The 20,439-nt window shown below is 33.3% G+C and overlaps 1 protein-coding gene across 2 annotated transcripts in view; it reads left to right on the forward strand.

Annotated features, from left to right (window-relative positions):
* LOC132553489 (phosphoinositide 3-kinase regulatory subunit 4-like) overlaps positions 1–18,901 on the forward strand; it is a 30,888-nt gene extending 11,987 nt beyond the window's left edge. For both annotated transcript variants that reach the window (XM_060217736.1, XM_060217737.1), the window contains 20 exons: positions 718–799; positions 2,565–2,712; positions 3,499–3,545; positions 3,940–4,041; positions 4,194–4,328; positions 4,843–4,980; positions 5,294–5,461; positions 5,876–5,932; positions 6,555–6,598; positions 6,965–7,117; positions 7,446–7,488; positions 8,127–8,370; positions 8,667–8,856; positions 9,435–9,565; positions 12,917–13,001; positions 13,605–13,696; positions 14,037–14,141; positions 14,890–15,173; positions 16,573–16,745; positions 16,915–18,901. In XM_060217736.1, coding sequence (XP_060073719.1) covers positions 718–799; positions 2,565–2,712; positions 3,499–3,545; positions 3,940–4,041; positions 4,194–4,328; positions 4,843–4,980; positions 5,294–5,461; positions 5,876–5,932; positions 6,555–6,598; positions 6,965–7,117; positions 7,446–7,488; positions 8,127–8,370; positions 8,667–8,856; positions 9,435–9,565; positions 12,917–13,001; positions 13,605–13,696; positions 14,037–14,141; positions 14,890–15,173; positions 16,573–16,745; positions 16,915–17,116 — 2,623 coding nt within the window. In that variant the 3' untranslated portion in view covers positions 17,117–18,901. The remainder of the gene's footprint in view (positions 1–717; positions 800–2,564; positions 2,713–3,498; positions 3,546–3,939; positions 4,042–4,193; positions 4,329–4,842; positions 4,981–5,293; positions 5,462–5,875; positions 5,933–6,554; positions 6,599–6,964; positions 7,118–7,445; positions 7,489–8,126; positions 8,371–8,666; positions 8,857–9,434; positions 9,566–12,916; positions 13,002–13,604; positions 13,697–14,036; positions 14,142–14,889; positions 15,174–16,572; positions 16,746–16,914) is intronic.
* Positions 18,902–20,439: the final 1,538 nt, after the last annotated feature.

The raw sequence follows: 20,439 nt of genomic DNA on the forward strand, positions 1-20,439 counted from the left end.
ACTTTGACTGGAATGATCTTAAGTGGGGATGCAGTATCATAAAGAATTTGCACTGACCTTCCTCCAGATAGCTCAATGGCCAAGCCAACAAGTGAAATATATGGCATGTTATTGTATAGATTTTGTGGAACATATGATCAATATCAGTTGTGAGATTATCTTCAGGTCCCCAATATACAACTGCTGAACATGAACATATTGCTATATTCATGCTTCAAATACTCTTTTTATCTATTGGGCTTACCAGATAATCCTTTAGTCGTAGCCCAAAGATGATTTGCTATGCAGGTCCCCGATTTATCAGTTCTAGAGTTTGTTTATATCAGTGTATTACCCTGATCCCCAGGGCATGTTCACATTCTTAATTAAGAAATATACTAATTAGTGTTATGCAAATGTTGCTTATTGTTTGAAGTTTAGTACTTTGGAATGGATTTTGTCACTCTACAAGAATCTACAATACTTGTCTGTACTTTGCCTGTATATCTGTATAGGAATTTAATCCGTCTGTTTCAGTGTTCTGGAGCCTGTATATCTGTATATGAATTTAATCTGTCTGTTTCAGTGTTCTGGAGCCTGTATATCTGTATATAAATTTAATCTGTCTGTTTCAGTGTTCTGGAGCCTGTATATCTGTATATGGATTTAATCTGTCTGAATTGTTTAAGTGTTCTGGAGCCTGTATATCTGTATATGGATTTAATCTGTCTGTTTCAGTGTTCTGGAGATGATGCAGCTTCAGGAACTCGAAGAAAGTGTTGAGAATGAGAATGTAGATTCTGAAGGTGGCCTCTGTCAGGTAACCACCATTCATTAGAATGTAGATTCTGAAGGTGGCCTGTGTCAGGTAACCACCATTAATGAGAATGTAGATTGTGAAGGTGGCCTGTGTCAGGTAACCACCATTCATTAGAATGTAGATTGTGAAGGTGGCCTCTGTCAGGTAACCACCGTTCATTAGAATGTAGATTGTGAAGGTGGCCTGTGTCAGGTAACCACCATTCATGAGAATGTAGATTGTGAAGGTGGCCTGTGTCAGGTAACCACCATTCATGAGAATGTAGATTCTGAAGGTGGCCTGTGTCAGGTAACAACCATTCATTAGAATGTAGATTCTGAAGATGGCCTCTGTTAGGTAACCACCATTCATTAGAATGTAGATTGTGAAGGTGGCCTCTGTCAGGTAACCACCATTCATGAGAATGTAGATTGTGAAGGTGGCCTCTGTCAGGTAACCACCATTCATTAGAATGTAGATTGTGAAGGTGGCCTCTGTCAGGTAACCACCATTCATGAGAATGTAGATTGTGAAGGTGGCCTCTGTCAGGTAACCACCATTCATTAGAATGTAGATTGTGAAGGTGGCCTCTGTCAGGTAACCACCATTCATGAGAATGTAGATTGTGAAGGTGGCCTCTGTCAGGTAACCACCATTCATGAGAATGTAGATTGTGAAGGTGGCCTGTGTCAGGTAACCACCATTCATGAGAATGTAGATTGTGAAGGTGGCCTCTGTCAGGTAACCACCATTCATTAGAATGTAGATTGTGAAGGTGGCCTCTGTCAGGTAACCACCATTCATTAGAATGTAGATTGTGAAGGTGGCCTCTGTCAGGTAACCACCATTCATGAGAATGTAGATTGTGAAGGTGGCCTGTGTCAGGTAACCACAGTTCCTGTAGTGAAAAATTGTATACCCCGGCCTTGTTATTGAGAAGATTTGGGAGATATAGTGATATCCATGTCTACTCTGGCTTTTTGTATCACTGATACATAATTCTTGTCATATCTTCTCTAATCCTTAACAGATGTTAATTCTCTAATAATGTTTGTTATCAAGGGATTATAATGTACAGAAGTGAGACATAAGATTACTTCAGATGAAATTATTCTGAAATGTTTCAAGTTAGGTCAAGGTCACCATTAGCTTTTAAAGAAAACTCATTTTTTTTCATTAGAAGAATACTTCACATCCAAAGTCTGACTGATCAATTTTTTTTTGAGATTGAAATTTCTGTCAAAACAATTAAGATAGCATCTATATTCAGAGATTGTCTCTGTTCATGTAAGATTTATGAAAAATTGTGTGAGGCTCTGGTGAGGTAAAAATGAAATATTTGTGATTAGATAAACATCATAAGTAATAGAAAGGAATGTAATATTCTTTTTAACATTTAACTTATATTCTGTTTTTTTTTCCCAAGAAAACAAAACTTGAATACAGTGACGCAAAATTTATATTGTCAGTATCCTCAATCTTATATCTCTCTCTTTGTTGACATTACAATAGAAACAATGCAAACCTTCAGCCAATGGCAGCTTTACTAGGATACATTATAAATGTGTTGATAACAAAACTAAATGATGTAATAGGTGTTATTTCACTGATAAACTTGATGGAGAACTATTTTTTATATGGCTCCAATCCTTTATTATATTAGTATGATTTTAAGGCCCCGTACACTATTGGATTCATTATAAACATGTCCGATTGTGTTCACAGTAAGCATTCACAATGTCTACAAACTGATATAGCTGGAATAACCATTGTATAACTGTTGTAGGCCAGCTATGACATGGAGCTGCTGTCACTACAGGAGACCATACAACAAAAAGTCGTTATGTTACTCAGTGACTCGGACAACGTGGTAAAGCAGGCTCTCTTGGAAAATGGAATCACCAGACTTTGTGTGTTCTTTGGCAGACAGAGAGGTAATACCAAAAGGACTAATTAAAATTATTTACTTCGTCTGCGAGAAGTTTAATTTTGCTTAATGCCTTAGTATAGTATCAGGGTATCACATAGCTTGGGCTTAGGGCTATCAATTTGTTTTAATGAGTGACCTTGTTCTCCTTTCAAGGTCACAGAAGTTGAATATGTTTAAATCTCTGAAAAAAAAGTTCAAAGTAAAAACCAGGAACACTGGTTAAAATGGTTTACCAGAAATACTGGTATAAAATGATATCAGATTTGTTTAAATGAATGGTAATCAGCCACATTTAAGGTTACAAAGGTCAAATGAATTTTAATCTGGAAAGAAACTTTGTTCAATGTAATTGAAAAATTGAGGTAAATAACATATTACTAATGCAATGCTGAGAAAAATGAGATTTGTATACTTTCATGGTCTCATATATCAACCCTGTACAAACCTTGAAATCTTGAAATTATTTTGATGAGTAAGCATTAGTCATATAATAACTGTATTTGGTTTGTGATTTTCTGTTATGAAGGGATATAATTCAATGTTCAGACCTCATGTAATTTTTAAGGTTACAATTTGATATAATGATTTAAAATCTTTCAACTTAATTCATAAGAGTACAATAATCATATTTTATTGAATTTGGTCTTAACCCTCTATAAAGTTTACTGAAATCAGACCATTTCTCTGTCTGTTTCAATATGGAGTAAAACTCAGGGAAACTCCTGTTTCAATTAATACATTGATGTGTTACCTCGCCTACTTAATTAATTTTTGTTCTTTTTTCTTTCAGCTAATGATGTCCTATTGTCACATATGATCACTTTTCTCAATGACAAGGTAGGTACATGGAAGATTTTACAAAAGATACACAACTTAAAACCACCCTTCTACATTTTAGAATTAGATAGGGTACAGCCAAATAATGACATTAAACTATGTGTACATCATACAGCTGATTTCATGTTCTTGTCGAAGAAAATGAAGATTTTGCTGATGTTGTAAAATCTTATATCTAAATGGGGCTTGAATTTTGTCGTTTAAAAAATATTTGTTTGGCTAATGATTTTGTGGACAGGTACTTGTACTAAAATTGATGTCAATATCAATTGTTGATAATTCCATAGAAGTTTGAATTTGTGAATTAATTACATGTATATTTTACAAAACCAGTGAAAATATATACAAAAATTAATAGTAACCACTTGACCTTTACCTTCTTTAATCATTGTAGACTGACTGGCATCTTCGTGGATCTTTCTTTGGTAACATAGTGGGCGTGGCAGCCTATGTTGGCTGGCAGAGTTCATCCATCCTCAAACCTTTACTGGAACAGGTACAGTGCAACAAAGTTATGTTTATCTGTCAAGTGAGTTTATAATGCTGTAGATATAAGTTTTTCTGCTCTATTAATGGAAGATTGATCATACACTTTTAGGGAAGTCATTTAGATCTATGTTAATTAATGTTAATCAATAATTATTTAAGGGCCTGAGTGACCCAGAAGAGTTTGTGGTACATAAAACTCTGGGTGCCTTGAAGTCTTTGACAGAACTGGGGCTGATACAGAAGACTATGCTACAGGAGTTTCTACATGAGATAGTGCCCTTCCTGGCTCACCCTGTGAGTATTGATCTGGTTCAAAGTATGACTAATTAAAAGAAAATTGATATTGGAAAGTTCTAGATGTAGCCTGAAGACTTCATAGTATTTAACCGATAAAACATATTGATAGATATTGTGTAACAGACTGTGTTATTTGTAGATTCAGAAGACCTTGTGTTATACATTTGGTAGAGTTTCACTAACAGGATAAATATTGATTTATATTTTGTTGGTATAATTTAGGAGCATCTATATGAAAAAAAAATTGCAGTTACTGTCATTTAAAATTGTTTCAGAAATTAATTAGTCTAGTTATAACAGAGATGATGACAAATTTACTTTGGCATTTAATTCATAGATCACCTCCCTTTGTTGTTTGAAGAAAGAAAGAGATTTGAATATGATGTCATTTTAATTATGACATCACAGGATGCAAGATATAGTGTAATGGTACAGATTGGATGAGACAGAAAAAATCCACAACTAGGTAGCAGATGAGATTTCCCCGTCTCATGTTCTTCTTGTGTTCTAGGGTATCTGGATCCGCCAGGGAGCTGTTGGTTTTATCTCTGCTCTATCTAAGACATTTAACATTGCGGACAACCACTGTAAGCTACTGCCCAGTCTCCAGCCATTCCTTAATCAACCTATTTTACAAGTCGACAAGGAGGTATGCTTGTTAAGGGTGGTTGGAAAATGTAACAGTGTGTACTGGAATCATGATCTGTGAACCTCAGTTTCTTAGTGGAATGTATTAACTCTGTGTGATGTAGACAGAAAAATCTCACAGTTTTGGAAGCTTTATAAGTTTAACATTGAGGCTTTTCTGAAGGCTGAATTTGAAAATTCTTTCTTTAATTTACTATACTAGAACAATGTTCTCTAGTAGCAGAACGTCTTTCAGATGCATCTGTTGAATGTCCTGTTCGACCCAGTGCCAGTTTGACAACAGGCGTGCTGAGATCTTTTAATTCATCTTTCAGATGTATCTATTGAATGCTTTGTCCGATCCAGTACCCAGACCTGTGTTTGACTATGTGATGAGGTCCAACACTCTGGACCGCCTGTTTGACATGCTTCAGAAGAGACAGTATATGAGGAGACACGGACATAAGCTGTCCTATCCTGAACTCGACGAAACCATGTCACTGGTGAGACCCACTTTACTGTGATAAAATTTCAGTCTTGTTGGTTGGTAGAAATAACAGTATTGTCTTTTCAAGAAAATCATGTTGATCCTGCAATAAATTCACATGATAATTACTTCAGTAATAATTTAAGGGGCTGTCATAGCTCGGTCAAATGAGCATAGTACTAAGGAACCTTAGGTGAGAATCTGGTGTGTGAGGTGTGGTCCTTACTCTGACTTTCTATTTCACGGTAACCAGAGACCACAGAGCATCCTGTGTTGTTGTGGTTTTTTTTTTAAGCAAGACACTTTACCTTAATGGGCCTACATTATACCTCTCCACACATCAAAATTGGTAGCATTTGTCACCTTGGACTTGAGGAATAAATGCATCGTTTGTGAACTTAAGTGCACATCATTATGTTTTTTGTTGTAGATTTTCAGGAAGCTGATATCATTTGGTATGACTGAAGCACACGAAGACAAAATATTTGTAAGTTTTCTCTGTCTTACTGAAATTTTTAATAATATATTCCTTCCTAGTTAGAAACTTTACTTTGCTCTAGCTGAAGTTTATTTGATGATAATATAAAGATAATTGTTGTTAATACTGGTGAACATTTTTCTCTCACATCTGTATTTTACTTACAATTTATTTTCATTAGAAGCAAGATTTTAAAAATCTCACATGAAGTCTATCTGAAATGCACTATATTGAAATTTAGAATTTTGTCACAGTAAATAAGATATTTTCTTTGCCACTTATATGTAGTATATTTACTTTATAGATCTAAGCAATCATCGCCAAAGTGTGCCATGAATAAATATCAGATGTATTCTACAAAAATAATATCATTTAAATGTAAAAAGTAAAAAAAAAATTAAAATAAGATTTAAAAAAAAAAAAAAAAAAAAAGATGTGAAAATTATAACTTATGTATAACCATGGAATTGATTGATATATATTGTAAGCAGGAAAAGTGCTTAAGTATTACAGCAAAGATATGTACATTTAATTTATTTGAAAAAAGGGAAAGAAAGTTAAATTTATCATTTAGGATATTGTAACATGTTCCTAATTAAGATTCTGTTTAATGATATGTGTTCATTTTCAGGCTATGAAGGAGTACATCTTGAAGCTACACAGAGCCAGAGCTGGGTAAGTGTACAGGAAATCACATAGTAATGTGTAAAGTTTTAACATTGTGGTACGGTGCTAAAGGAAAATGGGATACAATAACTGATTTGGTAACCTGAAAAACCTCAGGTGAAGAGCTGCGGTGCATGCTTGATGCTCTTTACCTTTTATGGTTGGTGCTTCTCAGGAAGCTAAGAAAGATCGGTCTGTGAGGTTTTAGTCCTTGGGAAAGACTGTTTACCCTAATGCATGTGGCAGGCCTTTTGCATGTTGTTCAGTGACGTAGTCACCAGCTATATAAAAGATTGATGATTTGAACATATATATCAAAGAAAATACAAAAGGAACATGTACCCATTATATATTTCTTACTTATTTCACCATCAGATCATCAGAAAACAACAGCTCCAGCGAGTCTAATGACACCTACAAATCAGGAATGTTATCTATAGTGGGTATGGGGCGGAGTATCACCCGCAGACATGCCGATTTACTGAAACCTAAGGAAAACAAGGGAGATAATCCTGCAACACCACCAAGGTATATTTAGATAATCATAGATACTTTTCACACTTTTCTGTTGGAATTTCGACTTTTATTTCTCCAACTGTGTGACTGTGTTTGTTTATGTTCAATGATGCTATTCATGTTTTTGAATTGATGGACAATTTATTTCCAGACTTTTATTTCAAGGATTAATGCATAAAACAATTGATAATTATTGAATCAAAAGATGTAGTCCATAAAAGCTGTTTTTATTGTTTATAGACTTCAGTTTAAAAAATTACCATGTATTAAATTTAATATTAAATGTCGTAAATGTGGTTATATGCATTTAATTGAAATTGATCTTTTTGGAATTTTGTAGAAGGAAGAAAAAAATTCCACCAGTGGAACCATCTGTCTCAATGGTGAGTTACCTTTGATTCCTTTTGTTTGTTTGGATGTCGAATTTAAGTGTGCAGCATGGTCGAACCATAATTCTTTATCATATTAACAAAAACATTTTACAATAAGGACCTTATTAAGTAGGAAAGATGCATTTGACTGGGTTCAGTGGCTGTTTGTATTGATATACATAGTAAAGAACCTGTTTATAAAACTTAAACAATTCTAAATAGTGACATCATGTTATAATTTGTGTTATGAATGGAGATAACCCTGGCATAATTAGATTAAGTGACAACATAGGGTAGAAGATTTAATTAAACTGTGTGGGAGAGAAAAAAATGATTGGGAAAACAAAGAGAATGTATACATATACTTATTTGAATGTTTGAATATAATTAATAACAACTGTGTTACATGGACTGTGATGACAGGATTTGTCAATAAAATGTTTGTTCTTCTTGGAAAAAAAATAAAATCCTGCCTTAAAAATAAAGTTAGACTCGTAGACATAAAATTATGATTATTTATTATCAATAAAAGCATTTTTTCCGAATGTTGCACAAAAACTTTTACCAAAAAAACCCTTTACATATGGGTAATTGAACAAGCAAACTAATGATTTTTTATCTTTTCATTTCAACTTCAAAAACACTTTCAGAATGCTGAATGGAAAAGCATGTTTGGATCAAATGATTCTGCAACATCACTAGGATCATCTCCTAAATTGAAATCATCAGTGAAGTCAGAGACCCCAGACAAGCGTTCTGTACTCACAGCAAGTGGTATCAGCCAATCGTCTTCATCCTCTTCAGGCAGTTTTGTTACGATGTCACCAGGACAGGTGATTCTCTCAGACTCATCCAAATCGAATGTGTCACAAAACCCAGAGAAAAGCTCATACAGTAAGTCCTAGAATTGTTTGGCAAACACGAAATAAAAGTTTTTGTTTGGCCAAATTTTAAACTTAAAGTTTGAATTGATTAAAAAACACAATTTAGAAAGAGAAGAGAAATGAATTGAAGGGCAATAGATTTGAATAATGATAAAAGGTGCTTGTCATTTTTAAATTGAACCATTTGTTTTGATGCGATTTCTGTCAGATTGAGAAAATATGCTGGAGACAGAGTATATCAAACTAAGACATTTAACTTGCTAATGATAACAAAATGAAACATGTGATCATTTTTCTCTTTTACAGCAAGATACCATCCATGTAAATTGGACCTACGCAATTTGGTCCACAAGCGACGGGACCAGTACTCCGCAGATGTACTTACAAAAGACCTGCTGGAGAACATCGCCTGGGAGAGTCGACCCCCACCCAGTAATTGGAAACCCAAGGGTCTTCTAGTCGCTCATATGCATGAACACAGAGCAGCAATAAACAGGTCACTATAAGCTTTGTATTCATACGGTTTTGGTAGGAATTCATTGGATTTGTGTAGGCTGTAAAAAGCTCTGGGTTTTTTTCTCTAGCCATGTCTGTAAGCTTGGCAAAGATCTAGATATAAATGTCTTTGAATTCACTAATTAAGCTTCTAGACATTAAATCTAAAATGAGCTACCGAAGTTCAAAACATTTTACAATTTGGTTACAGCTTATATTAATCAATCTTATACAGCATGTGGGAAGTATGTTGGAGGTATCTTTGATATGAGTCGTCAAAACACTTGTGGTTAGTCAGTCGCCAACCTAACCTTTTCATGTCTGATTAGAGAATTATATTGTTCCTTGCTTACTATGATAAAAAGTCGGTACCGGACTCTGTATTCCCTCAGGGAGTGATACCGGACTTACCAGCCTTACCTCTTGGACGTTGGATCTCTTTTTCTTCATATATGATAAAAAGTGTACCCTCAACCACTTCATAAAGTCAGATGATTAAGGATAGATTTTAGCATTATCTATTATATAAGAGGCATTTCATATATAACATTTTAATTTGAACATGTCTTATGTTGCCAGAATCCAAGTGTCACATGATCACCTATATTTTGCGACCGGATCAAATGATGGCAACGTTAAGATCTGGGAATGTGAGAAACTGGAGGGCAAAAGTGTGGCAAACAGATCTAAACAAACGCTTAACAAACAAGGTAAATATTGTTAACAAAGTATAAACTTGTATACTCTCAACAAACAAGGTAGATATTGTAAACAAAGTATAAACTTGTATACTCTCAACAAACAAGGTAGATATTGTAAACAAAGTATAAACTTGTATACTCTCAACAAACAAGGTCAATATTGTAAACAAAGTATAAACTTGTATACTCTCAACACACAAGGTAGATATTGTAAACAAAGTATAAACTTAAACAAAGTATAAACTCTCAACAAACAAGGTAATATTGTAAACAAAGTATAAACTTATATACTCTCAACAAACAAGGTAAATATTGTAAACAAAGTATAAACTTGTAAGAATATTGTAAACTCTACACAAAGTATAAACTTGTATACTCTCAACAAACAAGGTAGATATTGTAAACAAAGTATAAACTTGTATACTCTCAACAAACAAGGTAGATATTGTAAACAAAGTATAAACTTGTATACTCTCAACAAACAAGGTAGATATTGTAAACAAAGTATAAACTTGTATACTCTCAACAAACAAGAAGATATTGTACACAAAGTATAAACTTGTATACTCTCAACAAACAAGGTAGATATTGTAAACAAAGTATAAACTTGTATACTCTGTATAAACTTGTATACTCTCAACAAACAAAGATATTGTACACAAAGTATAAACTTGTATACTCTCAACAAACAAGGTAAATATTGTACACAAAGTATAAACTTGTATACTATAACAAACAAGAAGATATTGTACACAAAGTATAAACTTGTATACTCTCAACAAACAAGGTAAATATTGTACACAAAGTATAAACTTGTATACTCTCAACACACAAGGTAAATATTGTAAACAAAGTATAAACTTGTATACTCTCAACAAACAAGGTATACTCTCAACAAACAAGGTAAATATTGTACACAAGTATAAGTAAACAAAGTATAAACAAAGTATACTTGTATACTCTCAACAAACAAGTAAATATTGTAAACAAAGTATAAACTTGTATACTCTCAACACACAAGGTAAATATTGTAAACAAAGTATAAACTTGTATACTCTCAACACACAAGGTAGATATTGTACACAAAGTATAAACTTGTATACTCTCAACAAACAAGGTCAATATTGTAAACAAAGTATAAACTTGTATACTCTCAACACACAAGGTAAATATTGTAAACAAAGTATAAACTTGTATACTCTCAACACACAAGGTACACAAAGTATATTGTCAACACAAAGTATAAACTTGTATACTCTCAACAAACAAGGTCAATATTGTAAACAAAGTATAAACTTGTATACTCTCAACAAACAAGAAGATATTGTACACAAAGTATAAACTTGTATACTCTCAACAAACAACACAAAATATTGTACTCTCAACAAAAGTACACAAAGTATAAACTTGTATACTCTCAACAAACAAGGTAAGATACACAAAGTATAAACTTGTATACTCTCAACAAACAAGGTAGATATTGTAAACAAAGTATAAACTTGTATACTCTCAACAAACAAGATATTGTACACAAAGTATAAACTTGTATACTCTCAACAAACAAGATATTGTAAACAAAGTATATTGTAAACAAACAAGTAAATTGTATACTCTCAACAAACAAGGTAAATATTGTACACAAAGTATAAACTTGTATACTCTCAACAAACAAGGTAGATATTGTAAACAAAGTATAAACTTGTATACTCTCAACAAACAAGGTAAATATTGTACACAAAGTATAAACTTGTATACTCTCAACAAACAAGGTAAATATTGTACACAAAGTATAAACTTGTATACTCTCAACAAACAAGGTAGATATTGTACACAAAGTATAAACTTGTATACTCTCAACAACAAGTAGATATTGTAAACAAAGTATCAACAAACAAGGTAGATATTGTATACTCTCAACAAACAAGAAGATATTGTAAACAAAGTATAAACTTGTATACTCTCAACAAACAAGGTAAATATTGTACACAAAGTATAAACTTGTATACTCTCAACAAACAAGGTAGATATTGTAAACAAAGTATAAACTTGTATACTCTCAACAAACAAGGTAGATATTGTAAACAAAGTATAAACTTGTATACTCTCAACAAACAAGGTAGATATTGTAAACAAAGTATAAACTTGTATACTCTCAACAAACAAGAAGATATTGTACACAAAGTATAAACTTGTATACTCTCAACAAACAAGAAGATATTGTAAACAAAGTATAAACTTGTATACTCTCAACAAACAAGGTAAATATTGTACACATAGTGTAAACTTGTATACTCTCAACAGACAAGGTAAATATTGTACACAAAGTATAAACTTGTATACTCTCAACAAACAAGGTCAATATTGTAAACAAAGTATAAACTTGTATACTCTCAACACACAAGGTAGATATTGTAAACAAAGTATAAACTTGTATACTCTCAACAAACAAAGTAAATATTGTAAACAAAGTATAAACTTGTATACTCTCAACAAACAAGGTCAATATTGTACACAAAGTATAAACTTGTATACTCTCAACAAACAAGGTAAACAAAGTATATTGTAAACAAAGTATAAACTTGTATACTCTCAACAAACAAGGTAGATATTGTAAACAAAGTATAAACTTGTATACTCTCAACAAACAAGGTAAATATTGTTAACAAAGTATAAACTTGTATACTCTCAACAGTGTAGCTGGGAATGTTATTCAAAAGAAAATCGCACTCAGTGTTTTCTATTTCAATAAAAGTGGTAGTAAACATACAGATTTCACTATACCATGAAAAATATAACATAAATGTACTAATTTCATTGCAATAAAATTTTAATGGAATGTCATTTTTTCCAGGTTAGTGCAATAATGAGTTACACAACCAATATTTTATAATGTTGCAAAACGTTATTTTAACATCATTTCAATGTTAATATAACATTATTATTTTCAACATCAGTTAACATTAAGTTCTAACGTTAAATTTTAACATTATTCTAATGTAGATGCGTATTTCATAAAATAACATTATTTAGTGTTATGAAGAATTGGTAGTTTAACCCATCCACAATTATTGCTTTATAGGAAGTACAGGAACTCCAGTTAATGCAATCATATTTAACTGCAGGATTTTGCAGCGCAAAAAGCAGTAAAATATGATTACCGATAAAATATGTGCATACCGGTATACAATATTCCTCTTATTTTGCTAAAGCTGTATTAGAAATGTAAGATACAGCCTTCACATTGTTTATGTATATAGAATTAAGCTGTCCTTCTATGTTTGGTATTATTAAGATGTAGGAGGAAAAAGATATAAGATTTAATTAATCTTTTCAAGTTATTTCCCTTTTTTGTTGTATTAGGTGGTCACATTAAGAGTTTGGTGTTCTGTGAGGGCTCCTTGTCACTCGCATCTGCCTCGGACAATGGGACTATATACATCTATAGGTAAGAAATTCCTCATCATATATATTGATCCGACAAAAAAAAAGACACCAAGTCTACGTCTGATAACTGACTTAGTAACAGTCAGATCTAATTCTTTTTGGACCAATAATCTGCCTCACTTCCAGTTGAAAATGTATCATATTTAAACCAAATTACCAACATTTGCAATTTACTGCTAAAAATTCCCTACTCAATTTACCAGTTTTTTTTCAAAATAAGCCAAAAAAAGGCCCATTTCAAATTAGTGGAAAAAAGCCTTGGCTGGTTCATGCATGTTCAAATAATTATGATGCAAGATATCTACGTAATGGTAAGATATATTAGATAATTAGATCAAAAATTATCGTGTTTCGTTCTTCTAGGATTCATCTCGGATGCTAAATTTTACTTCCTAGGAGACACTTGCAGTAATTAAAAATTGATCAAAAGTGATGTCAATATCAAGGCTTACTAGCCCGTAATTCAGTAAATTGTGCATTTTTTGTTTGAAATTTTGAAAGCCACTTTTATAGAAGAGTCATGTCCCTTGGATTATAATACTTGTGTACTGTGTGTACTACATTCTGTATTATATGTTCATGTGTTGGATAACATATATTGTAGAATTGAGACTGGAAAAGCAAATATGATCAGTGACATACCGGTCAGCAAGGAGGATTACGGACAAGTGGTGGACATCACTCACTTTGATACTGGTCAGTTTGACTTTATACCCTCCTGTATATTACAGATAGAGCAAGATATTAAGGGTACAAAATCTCGTTCACCAATAGAACAATGCTTTGAAAGACTCATGTGGATGAAAAAGATACCAACAACCAACCAAAGGCAAAACTGTCTGCTTTCATTTTACACATTAATTTGATATTTGATATATGATCTGATTAATAATTATGAACTTTGAATAAGGTAGCTATTTAAAATTTTGTAAGGAGAGAAAATCCTAAAGATGCTCATCAATAACAATCCTAGTTAAAGAAAAGTTATTTATATGAAAGTTTTCTGTTTGTTTTAAAATTGTACTTTATTTTCCAGGTGCACAGTCTGTGTTAGCTTATGCCACTGTGAATGGCTACCTGGTAGGATTGGACCTCCGTTGTAATGAGGAGGTGTGGCGACTGAAGAATGATCCAAAAACAGGTTTGTCAGACTACAAATGTATGTTAAGAACTCTTAATAGTGTTGCTTTGGATCTAAGACAGGAAAAGTTAAACACATTTCATGCTCCCTGCAGAGTCATGATTAGGGCTGTTGTTTTACCCTTTGCCGTCATTCTGTCATTGTTTCCTCTGCCTTCACATGTCCTTCTAACAGATACAGATATAGAACTGTAGTTTGGTATGTTGTTGAGGAATGAAATGCAGGTTCTGATATGGTTTTGGTGAATTTATTTTCCTACTCCTACAACAAAGTTTGGGGAGGGTGATAATTTATATTGGGTTCAGTACGTTCATCCATGCATTTGCTCAGTTTACAACAGATCTTTTAAAAACTGCCTGTAAGATATGGAGACGTGCCTCCTGATGTGATGTAAAATAGATGTCATTAATGTCATCATAAGTACAAGAAGGATTTGCTCGTTATGATTAATTTAGATTTTGAGGTTATCTTGAAATGTTTTAATATAACTTAATTTTGAATAAGGAGTACTCTACCAGAGTTAAACTGTATAATAAGACTCCATCTCAAAATGATCCTGACTGTTCACAGGTTGATAAACCTAGGAAACAAACAAACAAACAAACTATATGATGATATTGAAATATTTCTATATAATAATGTATCAGTACTTTGTTTGAATATCCTATTGCAGCATGATAAACACTACATATTTTGCTGTCTGTGATGGAGTATTTTGCAATATTGATAATATTCTGTTTTATTGCAGGTTTGATTTCATCGTTTGCGGTACACCACTCTCAATGCTGGTTGGCTGTAGGGACCAGTAGCGGTACACATGTTTGTTGGGATCTCAGGTTTCAGCTTCCCATAACTTCCATCACTCACCCTACTGGGGCCCGCGTCCGCAAACTCATTGTCCATCCAAAGGAACAATCCTGGATCATATCAGCCACTCAGGGTAACAACGAGGTGTCTATGTGGGATGTTGAGACCGGCGCCCGACAGAAAGCTTTGTGGGCCAGTACGGCCCCTCCTCTTTCTCAGAACCAGGTATAACTGTGTACTTTTAGCAGATTTGTGTACAAGTACCTTTCCCAAAATTTAACCAGTTTAGCAACAATAAACCTATAATAGATCAATGTACATTCTCAGAACTTAACACTTAGTTTTATAATTCAGGACTCTGTATAGGACCTTTCTTAGAATTTTACACTTAACTATATATAACTCAGGACTCTATATATAGGATCTATATTCCTTTCTCAAAACTGAACACTTAACTATATAACTGGGCACTCACAGAACCATGTACAGCTGCAGTAACTCTCATAGCTTTTTACATCTTTCTATCCTTCATGTAACATTATGCATAACATTATGAAGATAAGTTTTAAACTGAAACTTTATATGTACATCCTGACAATAAAAACCATGACTGAAAAAGATCAGAGTTTTCACAACTAAATCCTGTAGAACTAAAACTACGACGATAAATTATGCATAATTTATGTGGGATTTATTTTCACTTCAATTGCGAGTTCAAATTCTTCGCAATAAATGTCGGAAAATTATAACTTTGGATGATACCCATGTTGAAACAGTCATTAACATAACTTGTTTTTATAGACAATGTGTACAATAAAACCTATTAACAAGCAAAACTGTAGAAATGCATTACTTTCCAATTAAGATACTTTCATGTATATTCACATGACACACATAAAGAGAAGTAAGTTTGCAAAGGACAGTGTATATTTAACATTTCTTTGCATGCTCTCACCAAATGTGTCCCCTATGTGTAGTTATTTACTAAAACTTTCAGACTCAAAGGATAAATGTTTTGAAATCTCAAGACATTGGTACTACTGTAACATCATCGAGAATCTTAATTGAGTTTATATTTCATTTGAGAATTCATGAAATAAGTCTCAGAAATTTTTATTTTTGCAAGACATGTCAAACATAAATTCAAAATTCACAATCAAGACAAGTTTCACAAAATCTCATTGGAAATGAAAACAACATACTTTTTACCACATTACTCAGAAAAGCTACATTTCAATGGGTTTTGAAGTCAGAAAGTGAATGACAAAATCAAATGGAGGTATAAAATCATTCTGACCATAGATATGGAACTGATGTGCCTTTCTGTTCAATATGGAAAAACTGTCAGTTATCAATGATGTTTGCTTGAAAAATCAATCATGTTAGAAAAAGGACCTTAAATTTGTTTCTATTTGATAAGTGATTTATAAAATTCATTACAAATTTTTCGTTCTACCGAGCTTCAAATTTGAAAATACACAGTATTTGGGCATGTTTCATAATCACATATCTTATTAAACTTGTGTGATATCCTAACATTTGAAATCTAATTGTTTCAACAGACCAATAGTCATTCTATTTTCAATGTGCATCCTAACATTTTGAAATTTAATTGTTTCAACAGACTAGTAGCCATTCTATCTACGGTATGCACATGGCTGTGACAGACAACAATGTATTCATGCTGACTGGAGGTTCAGACATGAGAGCGCGCTTCTGGGACATCACATACCCAGCCAACTCATTCATACTAGCATCAGCAGCAAATGATAGCCAGCACACTGGGGCCAGCTACAGGTAAATATATGCTTAGCTTTATGCTAGCTTCCTTATAAGGAAATGTTGTTGATGTAGTGATGTTTCCTTATTAGGATTACACTACTGAAATATGACATAGTGACCAACAGGTGTGACGTGTTTAGTAGTCAGTGCAGTAATATTTTTTTTATTCCGTTTGTTATTCTAGGTCAAGGTTGATAGACGGCACTGAGGTCATACAGGAAACCTACACCAAGAAGCAGGTGAGCAACGATGACATTCCTCGGCGTGGCCCGGAAGCTCCCTCTCAAGGCCATCATGACATCATCAGTGACATAAATCTGTGTCAGACATCACAATGTCTTGTCATCACAGCATCACGTGATGGTGTAGTGAAAGTGTGGAAGTAAAGAAACAATGGCTGTAACATGTCAAAATCCGGAAATGAGGATAATCAGTGGTCGTCATTATGTTACTAACAAGTCATCAAGGTGAACAAGCCTTGTATTATAACAATTGTACTCCTCAAAGTCTAAAATGTTGAACAAGTGCTGGATCCCAAAAAAAATTAAATGATTTCACCAGATAATGATGCTTTTCAAAAGTGCTATAAGTTTGTTCTGTTCGTGGATAAGGCCTGAAGGTTTTGTGCAATAGAAAATAAGTTCACTGCGTTATACAATGATTAGAATTTGAACCTCCTTTCAGTACGTACTTATCCTTGTGGTTAGGAGAAAATGGATTAACATGAAGTGCTCATTGATGATTCACATGTTCGTTTTTGTGTCTGAGTGTGATTTTTAACTGTTGATATGACAGTTGTGAGTATAACTCATGTGGGGATTTAGAAACCTGGTCCAAGTCTCAAGCCGGGATTTGAATATTAAGAATGTCATTCACTGTCTAATATTAGTCATAGTTTTATTTTTTTGTTTTTTGAACAGATGTCATGATAATTTGATCATAAAACTTAAAAAAAAAAGAAATGCTTAATATCATGTTATAAGTTAAAAAAGACCAAATATTTGCCTTCATGAATGATGATGTTATTTTGAATAGTTTTGTTTGAACATTCATGATTTCATGAATTCCATCTCACAGGGGTTAGACTAGAAATACCAAAGCTATATTGATCATTACGACATCATACTTATATCTTCAAAGCAAATTTCTTCATGATCACACTCTTGTTTAAATCTGACATTTACATTTAACAATTAAAAGGATTGGAAATGTCATTAAAGACATTGAACAGTGATAAAAGTCATTAAAAATGTCATGTGATGTTTGTTTGGTTTACCTGTTTAATGTCTTATCTCACCAATACACATCAGTAGTCTACATACTTGAGAGAGGTAGCCTTGTCCTCTTATCCAGGACAGGTATGTCCATGTTTTTACGGGTGAGATTTCTTTATCTCATAAGGTTGAGACGGGGAGATTCCTCTTTCATATCTATCATAATATGACATCACATTTACAATGGGAAGTATTTGGACAACAAAATCACATGCCTAAGAAGACTGGCAGGGTTAGAGAAAAATAACCATTCACCCCCATGTTGGTAAAATAGATCTGAACCCATTGGAAAAGATTATTAAGTTACAAACAATCAGGAAAGCTTGTATTTGCTAAGGTAATCATTTTTCTGATTGGTCTGAGATTACCTATCTCACCTGCAAAGCAGTGAAAAAATCTGTTACCAAGGTAATACCCACCTCTGGCAAGTCTTTTGCCTTGACCATCCTGTACATTGTCAGAGCTGGGCCGGGTGGCTGGAACAGACTGGTGTACAAGAGCTGGGCCAGGTGTCTGGAACAGACTGGTGTACAGCATAACTCGTAGTGTTCCCCAGATTCTGTCAAGGTAGTCATCATTGGTCCATTGTTGTTGCTCCAATGTCAATGTGCCACGTAATGATAGTGTAATGGTTAATTCGTGTGAGAGTAGTGTATAGCATTGTCCTTAAGGTGCTTTATTGTGATTCAAAGCTTCAGACAAAAGTATCAGAATGTGCTACACATTTAGTGAGGAAGAATGCTTCTTTGAAAGTGTTGGAGTGATGAACTTGTCTAAAAAAAACCTGAATGTATGATGAAGTAATGATATTGTGATTTTAATTATAAGATATATTTGTTGGTATTCAGAAACTGAATGATGAAAATGATAGTGCATTGCATGACTAAATAAAGTATTACTACAGAAATAGTATTACGTGTCTCTTCTTTTTTAATTTTGCTTTTGAATATTAATTTCATGACCCCAGGGTCTCGTATTTCTCCGTTGGGAGGGGGCAAAGTTCACTATAGTTTATACAGGAACATTTTTTTTTCATTTTAAATAATTTGGTAAAAAATTATAAGTATAGGATGACAGTTTTGAAGATCTGCATATACCGACACTGGCTGACCCCAAGGGTTTAAATCATACCTCTTTAGTCCTATTATCATCAATGTCACAATTTCTTTTTGGTACCACTGGAGAACTACTTACTCTATAACCTTTATGTTCAGTTTGTCCTGACTCTAGACTCTCCACAAAGTACACTCCAGTGTACGTAGTTCCCAACCATATATAAAAGAATGTTCCATTGTACTCTAAACCACGTGATTCGTCCACCCACCACATTTCTTTGAAAAGATAACTTATATATAATGACAGAATGGGGAAAAATCACGTATTGCGGAAAACCAGATATTATAAAATAGACATTTCAGGAGCGAATTTTAAGATTAATTAAGATCATTGTTGTTCTTAGAAATCCGTTAATTAATTAATCAATTAATTCCACTTACGGAGTATCACAACAAGTTTTGCTTGGTCGACAAACTAGCCAGCAATAAAACATTGCTTTAATATCATTTGGAGTCTACTTAGATTCGGCAGTCCATCGCAATCGAGTAATTTATGTATCCTTTAGATATACCAGTAAATATATAAGAATATATAGTTAGTATTTAGTCTTCAGAAAGGCTAGGTACTGTTTGGGTCGCGTTTCTGGGATACCTAGCAAATCTAGATATTTTCATAAGCAGGAAAAAATGGTGTTTGCAGTCAAGATGCATACACAGGCACGTACTTTACATGCAAATTGGTCTTTAGGATCTCGAAATGCTGACTGGTGTTTTTATTTTTTTAATTCATCTTTAAACAAAAATATACAAAGAATGATAATAATCAAAGAAAGATTATTGAAAACTAACTGCATATAAGAAAATGTTTTGGAAAACTTTGTTGTCCACAACTTTACTGAAATTGACATATGGCATTGAAACTCAAGAAAGGAACTTACAGAGGTAGAAATAGTAATGATTATAGAATTCCCTTTTTCCGTCTTTCTACAACTAATTCTTCTTTCTTGCCGTCTACTATGCATTGTTGGAATAATCTGGATAACTCAATCATGTCGTCATCCTCATTAAGTGTTTTTAAAAAGTCTCTAAAACCTATCGATCACATGTCTCCACCTTCTCATTTTGGGATAGGTGACCGTAAATTAAATATCACACTAACGAAACTTAGACACCAATGCAGTTCTTTAAATTATGATTTATTCAGGATAAACCTTGTGGATACCCCCAGTTGTTCTTGTGGACATCTGTGTGAAAATTCTTATAATTTTTTCTTTTGTGCTGTCATTATAATTTACAAAGAAATGTTCTTTTTCAACATTTAGATGATTTAAATTTACCCATACATTGTGATTTAGATTTGATATTGTATGGTAATAATGA

The sequence above is a fragment of the Ylistrum balloti genome, unplaced genomic scaffold (genome assembly GCF_031769215.1).
Source record: "Ylistrum balloti isolate Yb309-2 unplaced genomic scaffold, AGI_CSIRO_Ybal_v1 Utg370332, whole genome shotgun sequence".
In the NCBI taxonomy this organism is placed as follows: domain Eukaryota; kingdom Metazoa; phylum Mollusca; class Bivalvia; order Pectinida; family Pectinidae; genus Ylistrum; species Ylistrum balloti.